At 51.0% G+C, this 18970-nt stretch overlaps 1 protein-coding gene and 2 pseudogenes across 1 annotated transcript in view; 1 reads left to right on the top strand and 2 right to left on the bottom strand.

Annotated features, from left to right (window-relative positions):
- GUCY2D (guanylate cyclase 2D, retinal) overlaps window positions 1–13581 on the bottom strand; it is a 22259-nt gene extending 8678 nt beyond the window's left edge. The window contains exons 1-7 of the mRNA XM_066630418.1: window positions 12879–13581; window positions 8794–9095; window positions 8006–8360; window positions 4872–4956; window positions 4621–4717; window positions 4114–4218; window positions 2157–2240 (exon numbers count right to left, since the gene is read on the bottom strand). Of these exons, the coding sequence (XP_066486515.1) occupies window positions 2157–2240; window positions 4114–4218; window positions 4621–4717; window positions 4872–4956; window positions 8006–8360; window positions 8794–9095; window positions 12879–13581 (1731 nt within the window). The remainder of the gene's footprint in view (window positions 1–2156; window positions 2241–4113; window positions 4219–4620; window positions 4718–4871; window positions 4957–8005; window positions 8361–8793; window positions 9096–12878) is intronic.
- LOC136655167 (5S ribosomal RNA) lies at window positions 5109–5228 on the bottom strand (annotated as a pseudogene).
- LOC136655194 (5S ribosomal RNA) lies at window positions 5309–5426 on the top strand (annotated as a pseudogene).
- Window positions 13582–18970: the final 5389 nt, after the last annotated feature.

Raw genomic sequence — 18970 nt, 5'->3', positions numbered from 1 at the left:
TAAGAGCCCAGAAGAATGCCGAAGAGACCTGGCCAAGGGGTGAGAAGGGAACATTCTGCCCCAGTCAGGGGACTGGGGTGGAGGGCCGGGCAGGGATGTGGGTGATCTCAATTCAGTTGTGAAGTCGGCTGCAGGACCTTGGGTGGGGGGTGAGCAAGTGAGGCTGGTCTGGAATCTACCTTGACACTGGGGGATCCAGTGAGGATTTGTAACCCAGTGCTAAGCTGTGATCAAGTTTGAATTGCATGAATTAGCAAACAAAAATGCACAGTGGGATCTCTCTCTCTCTCTCTCTCTCTCTCTCTCTCTCTCTCTCTGTTTGGTTTTACACTTCCTTCAGTGGAAAACATGGTGCCCATTAACCCACCTACCGCCCACACACACACGTCTTGCTTTCAATGAAAGAAGGTACAGAAGGTGACCATAGAAGGCACCTAGCAGATCTCTAAAGCAAAGAAAGTCTTTGGCTGGCTGCTACCAAGATAGGAGGCCCACCGGGGAGCCTCTCTCCACCCCACAAGTTGCTCTGTCAATTCAGGGCAGGACAGAATTTAAAAGTATAGTTTATGGGACCCCAAATGCACTGCTTGGTGAGCAGCTGGGCTCTCATATTCACTCTGCCTGGAGAGATACTTGGCTTGCGACCTGTGAAGTGAGCACAAGGTGTCCCCAGCTCATTCCCTCTCCTTGTTTACTTTCAGGGGGTGAAAAAACCAAGATTCAGAAGACAAGTGTGGCTGACAGAGGTGCTTCAAAGGCCGTGATGGCATCTGTTTTGCTGTTCCGAGTGTCTGCCGTCCAAGAAAACATCTATTGTACAGGAGGGTTGCCAAGTCAGCAGGCATGAAAGAACTCCACTCACACACTCAGGGCCCAATCCTATCCAACTTTCTAGTGCTGATGCAGCTGTGCCACGTGCCTCATCCTGAGGTGGGGGGGGCAGTCACAGAGGCCTCCTCAAGGTAAGGGAATGTTTGTTCCCATACTTCAGGGCTGCATTGTGGCTGCATCGGCTCTGGAAAGTTGGACAGGATGAGGCCCTTAGTTTCCAAAGTCCTCCGTTTCAGCCCAGAGGAAGGAACCTGTCATCCTGAGTGACAGGCAAGAGGACTCTCTCCTTGGACCTCTTTCTCTCTCTGGGGGCTTTCAACACCCAGTTCAATAGTACTGAACTTCTTTTCCCAAACTTTTCTTCCTCTTCAACCGCAATAAATTAGTTTCGGAATGAAGGAAGCCAATGACTTTTCCACAGAACTGATTTATTCAATCAAACATTGATCATGATTTTTTAAAATTAGTAAATTCTTCTAATCTGGGAGGGGGGAACCCCCTCAATATTCTGACAACAAGGAAAGAGACTTGGAGCAAATGAGTAAAACGGACACCAGACACAAAGGCAGCAGTGCACTTCTGAAGGAATCTCGAACTTTGCTGCAACGGGGTAGGGAGGTTTGCCCCTGCCCCCAAAAGGGGTTTCTCACACTGAGGCAACTGTGGGATTGCAGCACAATCAGCCCTTTGCAAAGTCAGAACCAGAGAAAGAACATATATAGGGTGAAAAACGAGGTGTAAACGTTTGTTACACGTCTGATCCTCTCATGCATAAATGGAGGAGTATCTTGTTTTTACATTGTAAGAAATGTGTGGGCATTCGCCCCCATTTTGCTCCCACCACCCAGAACGGCTCCAGAGGGGAGGGGCTGTTTGCATGACGTGATGAGCCTCCCTGCAAAACTTAGTGCTTTACACCCCCTCTAGCTACACCACTGAGTGACGGGGACTTTGCAGAGTCTCCTCAGAATATAAATATGCAGTCGGAGGTGGACAAAAAAAAGTCTTGTGCCTCAGTACCTTTTTGCTACCAAAAAAGCACAGCTATTCCCAGCCCTGTTTTACTGCCACCAGTCCTGGCTGACGTCTCCTCCATGGTGGAGGGTCTAAGGCAGGAAAAGGTACGTAACAGGGGCCATAGCCAACTTTTTTCCTCCTTTCTTTGCAAGAGGAAAAAAAGAACATTGCGACATGCACAAGAGAGACTCAGGAGAGGAGGGAGCAACGAAGGCTGGAGCGGAAGACAAAAACACACACCAACGTCGAAGGCAGAGCGGACAGGCAAAAGGCTCACCCAGGAGGGCCTTTTGCCGACTGGCACTTACCTGGACGGCAGCTACTATGCCTTGGGTGTTAAACAAAAGAAGGAGCAAGGGGACGTGGCTGCTGGTTTTTGCCTTCTCATCACCCTAAGGATAGCAGGAAGCAGGCGGTCAAAACATGACGCTGGTGGAGGTGGATGCAAGGAGACGGGGGGGGGGGGAGATGGGGAGGGCAAGACCCAGAGCAAGGGTGTGTGTGGCCTTGGGGGTGCACCACTGCAGCCAGGGCTCGCTCAGCAAGGTGCAGACCCCAGAATGTGTGATCACCACAACTGTGGGAGAACCACTGACCACAGGGCTGGTTTCTAGATTTCTGCTTGGGTCGGGCCTTGTCGTCTCATCTGCTGTAAAGCACCTCGTGTGCATATAGCATGTTGTGGTTGCAATTATATGGTGCAGAGAGGCAAGGACTGCCAAGGATACACCTCTCTGTGGGGGTGCCTAGCCAAGTGCCCCCTATGCCTGCTGCTGCTTTTCACTGCTGCCCCTGGCCTGCCATTCCCTCCCACAGGGGCAAGCCAGGGATGGTTGCAAGGAGCAGGAGGGAGAGCACTGGCACTGCCTGCTCACCTGTTCGCTGGCTCACCTGCAGGGTCCCTCCCTGGCAAGTATGCACGCGACAACGGTGAAGAGCAGGCGGGCCTGCAGCTGGCAGCGAGGGGCACAAGGGGGGGATGGACATGCCTTGCAGGAGGTGGACGTGCCAAGAGCACATGCAAGGGGCACTTTCCTCACAAGCTGCGCCCTCAACACTATAGGGGCAGGAAAGGGGCTTCCAGGCAGCCTGGAGTCCTGGAGTGTGTCTGTCTAGAAATGAAGCACTGACATTTCTCAGCCATCCTTTGATGAGAGGAGCTGGGCCACTGGAGAGCCGTGAGGTTACGGGAAGGCAGCAGAGAAGAATGTACCTGCAGGGAGCTGGGGCCAGGACTGGACTTGTAAGGATTTGGTGTTGTCACAGACACTCAAACCCTGCATGACCCAGTGCCACTACCTAGAGGGCTGAGGGCCACAGCTCCCCTGCTGTGTGGCTGAAATCTCAGCACTGGGGAAGGGGCAGAGCAGCTCAGCTGCCATAGCCCAAGAGCTGCCAATAGGGGAGGATAGGAAAGCAACAGCTTTTCTGCTGCTAGAAATCACCTCCAAACCACAACCGTTTCCTGGCAACCACCAATAGGAGGGCACAGTAGCCTGCACTCTCCGTCCAAGCTCCTTGCCTTTGGTTTCTATCTGACATGCTAAAGAACTGCAGATGCATCACTTCCTGACCAATATGGTGCAGGAAGGCATGAAGACAAGGGGGAGGAAGAGCAGGGAAGGTCTCTAGAGAGCAGCAAGCGGCACCGGCAAGCAGAGCCACACCGAGGACACTGATGGGGGCTGCGGGAATCCTGAATCCAGGAATGCCCCCGGATCCTTCCCAAGTCAGGTAGGCCTGTCTCCCTACCACTCGCTGGCCCGAAGCAGCTGCAGCCGACAACCCCTCAGGCATTCAAGACGGTGCCCATCACAGCAGCACCAAAGTGGACGAAGGTCAGAGAATGCAGGTAAGGCAGGAACCCTGGGTGGGCACCAGGAATCCTGGGTGGCTTTTGCTTTTAAGTCCGGAAAAAGGTGACAAGAGATGCAGACCATGGAAATCAGGACAGTGTGAGGAAGTGAGCCCAGTGGGAAGGGTTTGGTGTGCGAGATCCCTGCGGGAGGAGGAGATTCCCTGACTTTGCACCAAAAAGCCTGACACGCCAGCGTCGGTGAATTCCTCCCTGCCTCCCTACCCACGATGCTTGTCCCTCTGCTAGTGGCACAGGCCCAGAGAAGGCCACTCCTCAGGGCCTCAGGAGGCATTGGAAATGGCACTGCACCCGGGGACTTTACTGCCCTTCCACCCCAACCCCCAAGTCATAACTGGGAAAGGGGAAGGGACAGGACGAAGCACGATGCAGCAGGGACGTGCCCTTACCTCCGCCACGGCAATGTTGGTGTCAGGATTTGCAGCCACACTCTTAATGCTTCTCATGTCCGAAATGCTTTTTCCCATGAGGCTTGGGTGGCTGTCTTCCATTTTCTGAGGGAGGGAGGGAGGAAAGGGGAACCATCACAGTTAATTTAAGAACAACTTTCTTAACCATTATTTAACAAAAGGAACTATGCTGACCAAGTGATTTTCAGCTCTGGCCCTTGGCAGGTGTTCTGTCTACCTACACGTGATTCAGCTTTGGCCACCATCCACTACCACTCATCTTTGATGGCCAAGATCTGCCCCACCTACAACTCCTCAACCCCACTCCTTACCATCCACTGCCCTTCCTCTCTCTGAGATCTACCAAGCTGCCTGCGGGTCTATCACCTGCACTGCCCTTTCATCTTTGGCCTCAGAAGGCCCCACCTGGTAAAGCTCTCTTTCAGCCCCATCATCACCTGCCATCTATCTCCCAAAGCCTCCCACACACGCCTTGCTCCCTCTCACCTTCTTGCTATTCTGTGTGTTCAGGAAGGTGATGTCATCCATGGTGAGAACAATTTTGTTGGGTCCCTTCATGAGTTGGGCATGCTGGATCCGGCGCCTAGACACATTCACACAAAGACAGCCAAAGATTCAGAAACCAAAAATAGTCTCCCTTAATCAAAAGCCTACAAAACAAAGCTTCAGAATCCGGAACGGCTGCCACTTGCTGTGCTAACTCACCTGAGATAACTCACCTAACTCACCTAACTCACCTGAGATAGTAAGCCAGGGCAGCTCCACCCAGGATCAAAGCAGCCACCAGAAGGAACAAGAGGAGGACAAAACTGGCATCCACTCCTAAATGAGGAGAAGGAAAAGCATCTTACCGCTGGAACGTATCGTGTAGCTGAGGCAGGCTCACATTTCCAACTCAAGCACCAGCCCTTGGTGGTCATGTAGAAAGTTTATGTTATGTTTGGCAACCTTCAGTCTCGAAAGACTATGGTAGAAGCCTACAGCACCTGGTATTCCCAGGCAGTCTCCCATCCAGGTACTAAGCAGGCCTGACCCTGCTTAGCTTCTGAGATCAGATGAGATCAGGCATGTGTAGGGTAATAGTTGCTGCTGTGTAGAAAGACCTCCTTCTGAAAGAGGACTACTCACTCTTGCCCAGCAGTGGTCAAATTTGCTTAATGTAAGCACCACATATGATAAGAGCTCTGTTATCCTGCACATGCCCAATCTCGTCTGATCTTAGAAGCTAAGCAGGATCAGGCCTGGTTAGTACTTGGATGGGAGACCACCAGGGAATACGGGTGCTGTAGGCTCAAGATTCTCCCCAAGATCGGATGTCCACCCAGGCTCCTCAGCATCATCAGATCTTTCCACAAGGACATGAAGGGCACTGTTGTCTTCGATGGCTCCACATCAGACCTTTTTGACATCCGAAGCGGTGTGAAGCAGGGCTGTGTTCTTGCGCCAACCTTGTTTGGGATTTTCTTCGCTGTCCTGCTGAAGCAGGCCTTTGGAACTGCAACAGAAGGCATCTATCTCCGGACCAGATCAGACGGAAAGCTCTTCAACCTCTCCAGACTGAGAGCAAAATCCAAAGTCCAGCTGAAATGTCTGTATGTCTTCCTCTTTGCCGACGATGCAGCTGTCACTACCCACTCTGCCAAAGATCTCCAGCAGCTCATGGATCGTTTTAGCAAGGCCTGCCAAGATTTTGGACTGACAATCAGCCTGAAGAAAACACAGGTCATGGTTCAGGATGTGGACTCACCTCCCTGCATTACAATCTCTGTGCATGAACTGGAGGTTGTCCATGACTTTGTGTACCTTGGCTCAACGATCTCCGACACTCTTTCTCTCGATACCGAGCTAAACAAGTGCATCGGTAAAGCAGCTACCACGTTTTCCAGACTCACAAAGAGAGTCTGGTCCAACAAGAAGCTGACGGAACATACCAAGATCCAGGTCTACAGAGCTTGCGAACTGAGTACACTTCTGTACTGCAGCGAGTCATGGACTCTTCGCTCACAACAGGAGAGGAAACTGAGCGCTTTCCACATGCGCTGCCTCCGACGCATTCTCGGCATCACCTGGCAGGACAAAGTTCCAAACAACACAGTCCTGGAACATGCTGGAATCCCTAGCATGTATTCACTGCTGAAACAGAGACGCCTGCGTTGGCTCGGTCATGTCGTGAGAATGGATGATGGCCAGATCCCAAAGGATCTCCTCTATGGAGAACTCGTGCAAGGAAAGCGCCCTACAGGTAGACCACAGCTGCGATACAAGGACATCTGCAAGAGGGATCTGAAGGCCTTAGGGATGGACCTCAACAAGTGGGAAACCCTGGCCTCTGAGCGGCCCGCTTGGAGGCAGGCTGTGTAGCATGGCCTTTCCCAGTTTGAAGAGACACTTGGCCAACAGTCTGAGGCAAAGAAGGAAGGCCCATAGCCAGGGAGACAGACCAGGGTCAGACTGCACTTGCTCCCGGTGTGGAAGGGATTGTCACTCCCGAATTGGCCTTTTCAGCCACACTAGACGCTGTTCCAGAACCACCTTTCAGAGCGCGATACCATAGTCTTTCGAGACTGAAGGTTGCCAACCACATAAGATAAACTTCAAATGCTTGAGAGCCATGATATTCAAGAAGCATTTAAATTATGACATATATTTACTCACTATAAATATTATACTTACGTTTTAATCCAGTGGACTCTCAGCTTATATTTATTTATTTTTTCACAGTTTTATACCAGCCTTCCTCCACAGAGCTCAGGGCAGTGTACACACCGCCCTGATTATTTACCGGTGTATACCCGGTAAATAATTATAAAGCTTGAAAGTTTTTTATTTACTTTTATGAATTGTGATGCAAAGAAGAGCTCAGCCAACGTATTTCTGAGAGCTGTACACTATGGCCACATGCAGCACGCAAGCCATGGCTTGGTCACCCCTGCGCTATCCCTACAGCTACCCATCAAGGCCCTCTCTCCATCTCCTCATCACAGAGATCCTAGATTTTTCACCACAACACAAACAAGGCTTTAAAACGGTGGTTCCCAACCTTTAGGAGCTCACGCATCACTGAGGCAAACATTGGAATTGTCGCGGACCGCATGCAACTGCCTCCACCCCACCACAAAAAAAAAAATACAATTCAATTTGGTAGCCCATAGGGGAGCGCTTGACAAGACAATGGAAATGCAGGAGTCCATTCTCCACCTTCTCTAGTGGTCAATGGGGAAGCATCTCACCAAGTGAGTGCTTCTCCACAGAAAGGGTGGAGATTGGACCCTCCCACAGCTGGCACTTCAGCAAGCGCTGGACAACCAGAGAGGGTGGATAACGAACTACCTACAGCTACAGCCAAGATTTCAATGGTCTGTGGGAGAGTACTCACTTGGAGAGGCATGGAAGTGATCAAATGTGATCATGTTTTTTCCTGAGAACTCGCGGACCACTTCTCAGGGTCTCACGGACCACCTGTGGTCCCCGGAACCACTGCTTTAAAACCAGCAGCCTCTTTCCCACCCTTTAATCTAGCTGCCCCTTTCTCTCTTTTCATCTGACATTCAAATGTGTCTGTCCATATCCAGGATGGTCTTCTGCAGCCAAAGATCCTTTTAGGTCTTTTCACCCCATGAATCAAAGGGAGAAGAAGATCTTATTTTCTGCTTCTTTTTAATATAGTGTTGTTTTAAAACGTTGCAATTATTTCTGAAAGATTGTGTGCCGCTCTGGGACCTTTGGCTGAAAAGAAGCATAGATGTTGCGCATCCAACACACAGCCGATGAACAAAACCCAGGAAGGAGCACACGGCAGCTTAAGAGTCAACATTTGGATGGGTGGACAGAGAATGTGAGGTTGTAAACTCCCCCCCCCCCCAGCACTCACCCCCACTGCAGATGGTGACAGTGTCAAACCAGCAGTTGGAGTCAGAGTCTGGCCTCGAGCCCTGAGGCCAATGAATGGCGTGGCCGACGTAGCGCAGGGTGCCTGCGGTGATGTCTACGCTATACGTGGGCCACAGGCGGTTCCCCTTGCCGTCCGTGTCCAAGATAATGTAAGGGACAATGGCCTCTCCATTTTTGTCCGCCGAAACCGTCTGGCTGAAGCCTTCCAGCTCAAAGTCTCTGGTGTGCTCAGCGATGCTGGAGCCCGTCACCCACTTGCCGGACTTGCGGGTGCTCTCCACAGCCTTGGCCAGGAAGTAGATAGAGTTGTAGATGGTGCCAAACAGAGGGTGCACCTGTAAAGAGAAGGAAAGGAAGAGCTCCGGCTGGGCTCCAAATGCCGCTACCGGAATAAACGAGGCAAAAACATGTTTGCTTCTCTTTCGGCTTCTTTCACCTTTAGTCTGCTAGCCCTTCAGGAGTTGTCTATCCAATGAAATGAAGTCACACCCTGTCCGCACCAGTGGCCCAACTCAGTCTCAGAATATGAGATTTCACCAGGAGCTACTGAGATCCTGTACTTTCAAGTGCAGTTCTGAGCCAGAAATGTGATTTTGTTTTGTTTTTAAAATATGAAACCTGAAGTGCAGGAAATCTGAAATGTGTGCTGCGTTCACAATTGTGAGCGCACACAAAGCACCTACGCCTCCTGTTCATTCCATCTGGGCCTGCCTACCTCCAGCAAGAGCCCCTTATTGCCCCATCTCCACTCTTTTTCAGGCAAGGTACCTGGTCAGCACTGAGGCGACTGGGGACTTCCCCCTTCTCTTGCGCTTCCCGGAAAGCCTCCCGGAAGGAGCGTTCAGGCGAGTCCATCGTGACGGTGAGGACAGCATCATACGCCATGCGCAGTTTGATATTGTCGTCCAGCATGGCGTAGGATTCCTTCTGGTAGGGCATGCTGTAGGTAAGGGCATCGTAGGGGATGAAAACGTAGGTCCCATCTATCATGTCCAGTTCCTCGGCTTTCTCCAGCAGGAGGCGCTGTTCCTCGCCACCCAGAAGGACGGAGTGCATACACATGACAACCACTGGAGAGGAAAGGGCCGAGGAGGAGGAATTAGACAGGAGGCATTAGATAAGAGAAAATGAGAAGGACAAAAGGGTTAAGAGAAGGTCATGTAAAGTGCAGAGTACACCAAAGCTTCGTTGGAAACTGTAAGAGGGGGTCTCTCTGCACTTGGAGAGTGCCCTTTGGTAACCACAAAGAGCCCCACAGAGCTGGCATTAGGGGCTGGAGTCAAAGGGCAGCTACCAGTGCTGGTTCCTGAGACCATTTCTATGCCCAGAAGCCCCTATATGGTGTTGGTGGAGGATGAGCAACTCTCAGGAGGAGGCCCACAAAAGGCACTTCAGCCAGGGCCCTTTGAAGCCTCAAACACTCTGCACTGCACAGACTGACCGAAAGTGTCACTTGCAGGCAGATACCAGCCCTGGGCACTCTGCTTCATGCCATGGGATTCCCCAAGTCTTAGTACTGGGACGCAAGTGAAGTTCTTATTGAAAGCCTAAGTGCCTCTGACCATGTAGTGAGTGCTTTTCCCTTGCTTCATGCAATGACTACTTGCCCTCCTCCACCTGAGAGGAGGAAGAAAGTCTTCCCAGGGAGAGGAAGGGCCTTCTTTCTCTAGACCAGGGGTGTCCAAACATTTTGGCAGGAGGGCCACATCATCTCTCTGACACTGCATCGGAGGCCGGGGGGGGGGGAAGGAATTAATTTACATTTAAAATTTGAATAAATTTACATAAATGAATTTATTAGAGATGGAAGTTATATGAATGAATGAAGGTCTTGCAGTAGCTCAAGGCCTATAAAAAGCCTTGTACAAAGCAAGACCAGCCTTTCCTTTGCTGCCACTGCAGCATCGCAGGTGTGAAACAGCAAGTAGCAGAGGCAGCCCTCATCCCACAGCTCAGGTGAAAGGTCGAACAGTCGTCCTCATGCTGAAAGCAGTTGCATCTGGTCAGCATGGGCTCCAGCAAGTCTCCAGAGGGCCAGAGGCTCACTGGAGACTGGGGGCACCCTGCAGGCCTGATTGGGAGCCTCCGAGGGCCGCAAGTGGCCCCCGGGCCAGGGTTTGGGCACCCCTGCTCTAGACTTTTAACACTAGGAGCTGCTTTGGTTAGCAACGGAGGTGCTGGTGATCTGATGCAGAAAGAACTGTGATTTCTATGAACAGTCAGACCAGCATAAAAGACACAGATCTCCCAGCAGAGAAAAATGTTTCCTCACCAACCCGCACATGGCAGGAGCCTCTCAGGAGGAGGACCTGGGCCCCAGTGCTGTTTGACCACCTGCACTTCTCTAGCCCCCACCCCTTTCAAATTCATATTTCTGCAGGCCTGCTCTTCGATTATGCAGAGTGACTCATAACACTCGTACGTTTCTACAGCAGTTTGAGTGCAAAGCACTTCACCTGAATTATCTCAGTGTGGACTTGGCAACAACCCTGTAAGGTAGGGCAATATTATTATCCCCATATTGCAGCTGGGGAAGACTGAGACTGAGAGGGGGACAACAAGTCTCTAGTACTTTCTCCTCATGAGAAACCATAAAGCAGTCCCTGGAACTCCCCTCCACTGGAGGGAGCAGGTGGAGCCAAACAACATATTTTGGCCTTTTCATACAAACACCAGCAATGCCGCTACCCACTCTTCGCACCACATGGTTATTGCCAACCAATCACAAGTTAATATGGTAGGAAGCCTGCAGTACACAAACAAAAGCCAAGGGCATATAAATCAACGAGAAATGTAATGGCTGAGCCAAGGAATAAATATTTTACAAACTAGCCACAGCAAATATATACAGTGGTTAGAGGCCATAAGGATCTCCTCTATGGCGAACTCGTGCAGGGAAAGCGCACTACAGGTAGACCACAGCTGCGATACAAGGACGTCTGCAAGAGGGATCTGAAGGCCTTAGGAGTGGACCTCAACAGGTGGGAAACCCTGGCCTCTGAGCGGCCCGCTTGGAGGCAGGCTGTGCAGCATGGCCTCTTCCAGTTTGAAGAGACACTTGGCCAACAGACTGAGGCAAAGAGGCAAAGAAGGAAGGCCCGTAGCCAGGGAGACAGACCAGGGACAGACTGCACTTGCTCCCGGTGTGGAAGGGATTGTCACTCCTGAATTGACCTTTTTAGCCACACTAGACGCTGTTCCAGAACCACCATTCAGAGCGCGATACCAGAGTCTTTCGAGACTGAAGGTTGCCAACCTGCAACTGGTCAAACATCACTTATCCAGTCTGTTTCAGGGGACTGTCATGGATGCTCACGTGCTCAGGTCGTACCTGCTCTCACAGTTACCAGAAGAGTAGGGCAAAGCAAAATTTCTGAACAGACCTTGGACATGGTGAGGGGGGGGGGTCTGCCCCTCCATCGGGCAGGGGGATGGAGGAAGCCCTTGTGTCTAAGACTCATAGAGAAGCTTCTTCTCAGTGGCCTAGCTGGTATATTGCCTTGGGTACCATGCCTTGAAGGGGTGCCAACCCACACTCTTGGTGGTGGATCCTGAGGTGGAGCACCATCACCCCCACACAGAGAGGCACTCGGAGCGGTTGCCACCCAATGTGAACACCACCGTTTGCACGGTCAGTGGCCTGGCCGTAGCCGCATGCACGCTGACAGCTTCCCCAGCTTAATAAACGAAATGCACCAAGTGGGGTCAGCTTGGAAATCTGACTGCATGAATGACGGCGCAACGTCCAGTGTGCCTGCTGCTACATCGATCCACCTCCTGACAACATGAGCCAAGGGAGGAGGTGACAGGCTAGTCACTTGTGGGCTCTTGTACGGCACAGGATGGCTTCCCCTTAAAGGTGGAAGGTAGATTCAAGGGAGGGCACCAGGATGAGGTCTCTTGTTATCTGGGGTGCTCCCTGGGGCATTTGGTGGGCCGCTGTGAGATGCAGGAAGCTGGACTAGATGGGCCTATGGCCTGATCCAGTGGGGCTGTTCTTATGTTCTTAACTACAATTCCCAGGAAGCCTTGCAGGTCTCTTGTTATCTGGTGTGCTCCGTGGGGCATTTGGTGGGCCACTGTGAGATACAGGAAGCTGGACTAGATGGGCCTGTGTCCTGATCCAGTGGGGCTGTTCTTATGTTCTTAAACTACAATTCCCAGGAGGCCTTGCAGGTCTCTTGTTATCTGGTGTGCTCCGTGGGGCATTTGGTGGGCCGCTGTGAGATGCAGGAAGCTGGACTAGATGGGCCTGTGTCCTGATCCAGTGGGGCTGTTCTTATGTTCTTAAACTACAATTCCCAGGAGGCCTTGCAGGTCTTCTTGTTGTCTGGTGTACTCCCTGGGGCATTTGGTGGGCCACTGTGAGATACAGGAAGCTGGACTAGAGGGGCCTTTGGCTTGATCCAGTGGAGCTGCTCTTATGTTCTTAAACTATAATTGCCAGGAGGCCTTGCAGGTCTCTTGTTGTCTGGTGTGCTCCCTGGGGCATTTGGTGGGCCACTGTGAGATACAGGAAGCTGGACTAGATGGGCCTGTGTCCTGATCCAGTGGGGCTGTTCTTATGTTCTTAAACTACAATTCCCAGGAGGCCTTGCAGGTCTTCTTGTTGTCTGGTGTACTCCCTGGGGCATTTGGTGGGCCACTGTGAGATACAGGAAGCTGGACTAGATGGGCCTATGGCCTGATCCAGTGGGGCTGTTCTTACGTTCTTATGTTAAAGGTGACTTAGCAAACTCACCTTCCACTACAGTCATGTGACCTGTGTCCATCTCCTGTCCTTTTGTCCCCCAAATATGGGAGCCTCTTCCCTTGACAGGGGCACCCACACTCATCACCCCACCCAGCCATACCTCGTATATTGTCGGCCCTCTGGACCCTGCGGAGGGCTTTCCTTGCACCGTTGGGCTCATCCTCCATGGTGGTCACCACGCTGACAGGGAGGCCAAAGCCTCGCAAGGAGTCCGCCAGAGCCTGGCCTGCTTCCACCCAGATGTCCTGGTCAGCGCTTATCACTGCAACGTTAGCCCATCGGAAATACTTGAGCACCGCGAACAGCACCGCCGAGGCCTGGGGCAAGGGCCGGGCAAAGGAGCCAAAACGCTCCGCCTGGGCGTCATCAGTCAAGCAAGCCCAGGAGAAGACGGGCTTGTTCCACGCTTTGCCCAGCAACCCAGCTGCCTCGCACGTTGCAAGGTTGACGGGGCCCACAAAGCCAGAGGCATAGCCCTGCGCGTTGATGAAGCCCACCAGGGCCTGAGGGGTCTGGCAGTCTTCATTGAGGATGACATAATCAAACCAGTAACCCTGGTTCACTGTTGGGTCCTTGTTGAGGCGGGCCGTGGCCAGCTTGGCTGCTGCATCCGAGTAGGTCCGGGTGAAGATGGGGTCGCAGCTCCAGGGGCCCATCACACCCACCTTGAAGGTGGTTGGCTGGATGAAGCTGGGCAGGCAGAGGAACAGGAGCCAGAAGAGAAGGACTCTGCAGCAGCCCCACCTGGGATGGTTGGAGAGGTAGAGCAGGAAACCAGGGGAGCCGAGCCAGGCCGGGACCATGCTGCTGTGGTGCAGTGCAGGAAGGGGCAGGGGTGGGGAAAGGGGGAGAAGGCACAACTCAGAGAGCCTTTAGTCCCTCAGGGACCAGGCCCAGAAGTCTTTCGTTGGAGGAGGTCCATCTGCTGTCATCCACTTGCTTAAAGTTTGCCACGCACAGTTTTTAGAAAGGGGAAGTAGACCTGGAAAGAGAGAAGGGAAAAACATTTGTTGGTTCAAATATCTGTACCTCCCTTTTCCCCCTCTAAGAGAGGCAACTAAAATAATGGCAATAGTTGTTAAAAGATACCATCATAAAAACAAAAATCAAAACACAGAAAACAGAAGGGAAAAGACAATCAAAGACATTAGCAAAAGTAGCACAGAATGAAAAGTTTTTCCAGAACTGCTGGAAATCCTGCAGTGAGGAAGCTGGGCTCAGCTCAGGAGGGAAAGTGTTGCACATCTGTGGTGCCACCACAGAAAAAGCCCTTCCCTGTGTCACCACCAACTAAACTTTGGGTGGTGGTGGCACCTACAGGACGGCCTCCCCAGCTGATCTCCAGAGATGGGTCACCTTGTATCCCAGCCTCAGTATCTGACTAGGCTGGGAGCTGGGGACTTGAGAGCTGAGCCTGGCTGTGGGAGAGCAGTGGGCCAAAAACCACAAAGTGCCTCCAGTAACAAGTGCTGGTTTTTATCTCATTTTCGCCAACCTTAAAGTCTGTTTCATCCCTTCAGAGCATGTGTTCTCCAAAGAAGGCAAGCTAGGCTGAATATAGCCAATTGGGGCAAGCCTATGCATGTTTACTCAGAAGTAAGCCCCACTGAGCTTAGTGGGACTTATTCCTGTGCAAGTGCATACACTAAGCCCCCTCCAATACATCCCAGTTTCCTTCCAGAGGTCTGAACGGAAGTTGGAAAGTATGTAGGTTGAACATGCCTGCGCGAAGTAGTCAATGCAGCTGTCTGAACCTCAGAGAGGAAGTGTGTAGGATTCCAGCCAGTGGCATAGCTAGAGGGGGTACAAAGCACTAAGTTTTGCAGGAAGCCTCACCGCAGCTTGCAAGGGGCCCCCTTCCCCTCCGTTTTGTCCCACCCCCCTTGGAATGTCTCTGAAGGAGTGCAGGGAGGCTCCCTGCACAACTTAGTGCTTTGCACCCCCTCTAACTACATCACTGATTGCAGCCGTTGTGTAAGTATAAAAACACTTCTCTTCTCTCAGGGTTATTCCCTCAGGGATACTGGATGTACGTGCCTCAGGGGAGAGGGAAAGTGAAGGAGAAAATCGTTGGAAAATGTTTAAATGATTCTTTTATGTTGGTTGCTGGAAAGTTTGACTGGTTGAAGTTTCTTCGGGGAAACTTGGACAAGGGGGGGGTGTTAGGCAGTCAGGAAGGGGTTAAACCTGTTCCCCCTTTTTCTAACTGCCTTTTCTGCTTGTCCCTGACCTGAGTGAAGACTGCAAAACTGAGGTAAGGCATGAAGTCCTACCCCTTTAAGGCAATTCTTCTAGAAGCTTCAGTGAACAGACTATAAAAGGGCAAGGTGATCAGTCCTTTGGAGTGATGCTGGTACTACAAGGGCTTTGGTCTGGGGGCAGTTCAAAGGATTGTTGCCCAGACTTAAGTTATGGTATCTCTGTTTGCTTTGGTTCTGCTTTTGGGAGCCAAAAATCACTTCTTGGGTTATTCAATAGTCAAGTGTTAACAAAAGCACATTTAAGATTTCTCTGGGGGAGATGGAGTCCTTTCTTGCTCTTGGTACCCCCACTGCACACTCCCAGTTATCACCTCCTCTCCCATAATGCTACTCCTACACCACACATGTGCAGCAGGTCAAGGCAGGAAAGGACAACTGCTTTGGCCTCCGTCCACCCTCTCCCGGCAGAGCTGCTGCTCTGCTCACTGTCCAGCACCTCCCCATCCCTCAAATGCTAATCTTGCAGCTGAGCTAAAACAGGACTGACCTCCTGTCCCCAGTTGCCTAATCATATTAGGTGTGAATTGGCTTGATGGGCTGTCACGCGTGTCACCTCTACCAACTCCTCTGGAGAGAAGCAAGGTTGGGCACCATCTTTACTACAGCTCTGGTCCGGAAGGAAACCGGGAAGCTTTCTCTCCGTTTCTCTTTATTTCACATACATACGTACATGACCCCGAATAAACACACGGTTCTTTGGATTTTGGAGCGGCAAACAACTGATGACAGGAGAATTCAAAGGACTTCTAACATTTACTCGTTTGCAAACGGGACCTCCACACACACACACGTGGATTACAATGATGCAGGTTTTATAGGGTCTTTTAGATAGGGGAGGGGGACAAGAGGACACAAAGAGAGAAAAAGTATCCAGGGGAAAAATAACATACAGGCAGACACACAAACAACATTTGGCATGTTATCAGTACAGGATGTTGATCTGAGGATGGCAATTCGATACGCATCGGCAATTTGTTTACAGAGATATCCATTACAGGGGGTCTGGTACTCTAACTCATCCCTTTTACCCTAACCCTTTCATCCTCATTTATTGATTGCCCTTTATTTATGACTTTCTGTTCACCCTTGGAGGCCCATACCACAGCTAGCTTGTTCTCTGAGAGGGATAGCTTTTGGTCAGAGAAGAGCCTTGTGGGTGAACTGGACATCTTGGGATATTTCCATATTGTGAGCTGGGCATATTGATATCATACATGTTCACCCACACACAGAGGTACAGCTAGAAAAACTGGGAGCCTGGGGGGACATGTGGAAAACTGCACACCTGAATTTTGTTTCGCCTTTAAATGGTAAGAAAGGTCTATGTTGATTATTATCAACATTAGCATTATTTGAATCAAAGTCTTTGAGTTTGGATGGTTGAATGACAGACAGCCAAGAAAATACAGCAAATAAGATAACATTACTATTATTTTTAAAAGTTTGTATTTCCAAGCCTTTACCATTTTTGCATCATCATCATCAATATTTGCAAAGCTCTTTCTGAATATGTACGCATTATGTTCAATAGGGTTTACTCACAAGGAAAATGCATATAACGTTGCAGCCTTAGTGAGTCGATGGAGGACTCAGTTCAAAACATGTGAGCTGCTGTTAGTATGTATGTATGTATGTATGTATAAATAAATACATTCTGCCCTTCATGATGCGCAAAAGTCTTTTCCTCACTGTGGCCGAACAACCAACAGCCTTGTGCCTTCACAACCAGGGGCAGAACTTTCAAGGTATAAACCAGCAACTTTGAAGCAGGGCTTCAGCCCTCTCATTTTAGGTTATGTTCTTTGCATACATGAGTGAGCTGTCTCTGCATCCCTGGGTGGACAAAGCTTCCTCTGAAGAAGGTCTGCTGAGGACCACTTAGGTCCAGGAAAATTGCCTGAAGCAATCTTCAGGGGCCTCCAAGAGGAATTGTATGACAGAGCACACATTTCTTTGGGGCCCCTTCCCAAAGAGGGAGGGGGTGACACAGGCTGGGGGGTGGCGGTAGGGGTGGACAGCACTTCTGCAGCAGCTGTAGTCTTGCAGCTGTGTCCCTGAGCTCCTCTACACTCCTTCATGGCAAGCAGATACACAAACCAAAGAACTCCTGGAGCAGGCCAGCTTCCTCCCAGATGAGACACTGTTAAGGAATGCACACATTCCCAGGCCTGGTGCGTATGGCTTCTGGCAGTAGTTGCTGTCATGTGCCATGTGCATCCCATGCAGACAGTGAGTCTGGGTGAGATTGGAAAATGTCAGATCCTAGGAAATTTATGGGTCCCCTTTCTGACCCTGGGCCATATTAGCCTCTTTACCCCTCTCTCCTAGGCCCTGGCTTGAAGAACAGGGTTTTCAACCCGTGTGCCATAGCAGGCATGCGTGGGAGTTTGGAGCACAACCATGGAAACAGCTGCAGAGAGCTCCACAGCAGTGAAGTCTCAAGCCCCAGAGAACGCCCCTTAGGTCACCCCAACTTCATGGATGCTGTAAGGTATCTAAGCATCAACGATAAAACAGGTCATTCTGGAAGAGTTCTTATGTTCTTAATTATAGTTCCCTTGAGACACCTCAGCAATTGGGGTTCATTTTCACTGGAGAGACTGAATGACCAGATTTGAGGACAGGAGAAAAGCATTTTAATCCAGGAAAGCAACAGGGAGGAGGGTGGCCACCAACACCTCCTCCTCTGCTTCCCTGCCACCCTTCCAAACTGGCCAGGTGGAAAGGATCATGGGAGCAGCACCAAAAGGGTGAAGTGGAATTTGGAAGCTGGCTTGGCTGGGGCAGGGCCTTGATGATGTCCAAGGAATCACCCCCGGGGTCCTGACAGAAGTTCTGAAGGGGGCTGTGGCCAAAACCCCAGGGTTGCCGTGTCTAGTCAAGTGGTTCAATGAAATCTACTTTGTAAGAACAGCAGCAGCAGCTTTTGAAGCTAAGAAGCTGCCATGGCTGATCAGAAAGCAGAGTTATTTCTTCAGTTCCTTGAAAAAAGATGTGAGGGAGGGGGAAGGCATTACATCCCAAGTGGAAACTGCCCCCCCCCACACACACACACACAGTGGCCAAGTGGAAACTGCCCCTCACACACATGCAGTGGCCAAGGAACCACCACATGCCTTTCAAGTGAAGCATCATATCTCCCCCACATGCACACCTTCTCAGTTGCAATTTCCCATTGATCGATGTCATGGCAGCCGCCTTGGGAGCCTTGTCAGCTGGAGAGCGAGGTACCAGATGCTTGAAATAAGGTCGCCTGCCGATCTTCCGGGGCAAGGAGTTCCAGTCTGGGGGCAGCCAGGAAGGTGGCCTACCGGGTCTTCCTGCCAACTGAGATTCAGGTGGCAGAGGGAGAGGCCCCAGTCAATCTCAGGAATGCTGGCAGTACTTCTGGTAAAGAGGCAGCACCATCTAATTATTTATTTCATTTCACAGTGTTATTTCCTCAGACTCCCAACACTGAATTGGCTGGGTACAGGACAGGGTTTTACTGTCAGTTAAGGGCCCACTTTGCATCCTTAGTCATTGAATAATCCAGTGGGATAGTAGGGGAAGAGACACAGTACCTGTGATTAAGGATACCAGTCATTATTTGATGACCTGCTGGTTTTGCCTCACTGATGTGATAAATGGCTGAATATCCCCCAGCTGGGAAGGTTAACAGTTATTGAACCTAACTTGACATTAGGCCCGGAAAGGCTGAAGGAGCTGCACATGTCTAAACTGAGGCTGGTCCACACATGCACAGGCAGTGAGTGATGTAGCTAGAGGGGGTGCAAAGCACTAAGTTTTGCAGGGAGCTTCACTGCAGCATGCAAGCAGCCTCTCCCCCTCCCCTATGGAGCCATTCCGGGTTGGGGGGGGAGCAAAATGGAGGCACACCGCTCCATTTTGCTCTCATGGCCCGGAATGGGTCTGAAGGGGGGGGGTGTGC

Source organism: Tiliqua scincoides, chromosome 5 (assembly GCF_035046505.1).
Source record: "Tiliqua scincoides isolate rTilSci1 chromosome 5, rTilSci1.hap2, whole genome shotgun sequence".
Taxonomy (NCBI): domain Eukaryota; kingdom Metazoa; phylum Chordata; class Lepidosauria; order Squamata; family Scincidae; genus Tiliqua; species Tiliqua scincoides.
This window is presented reverse-complemented; position numbering and strand designations above follow the sequence as displayed.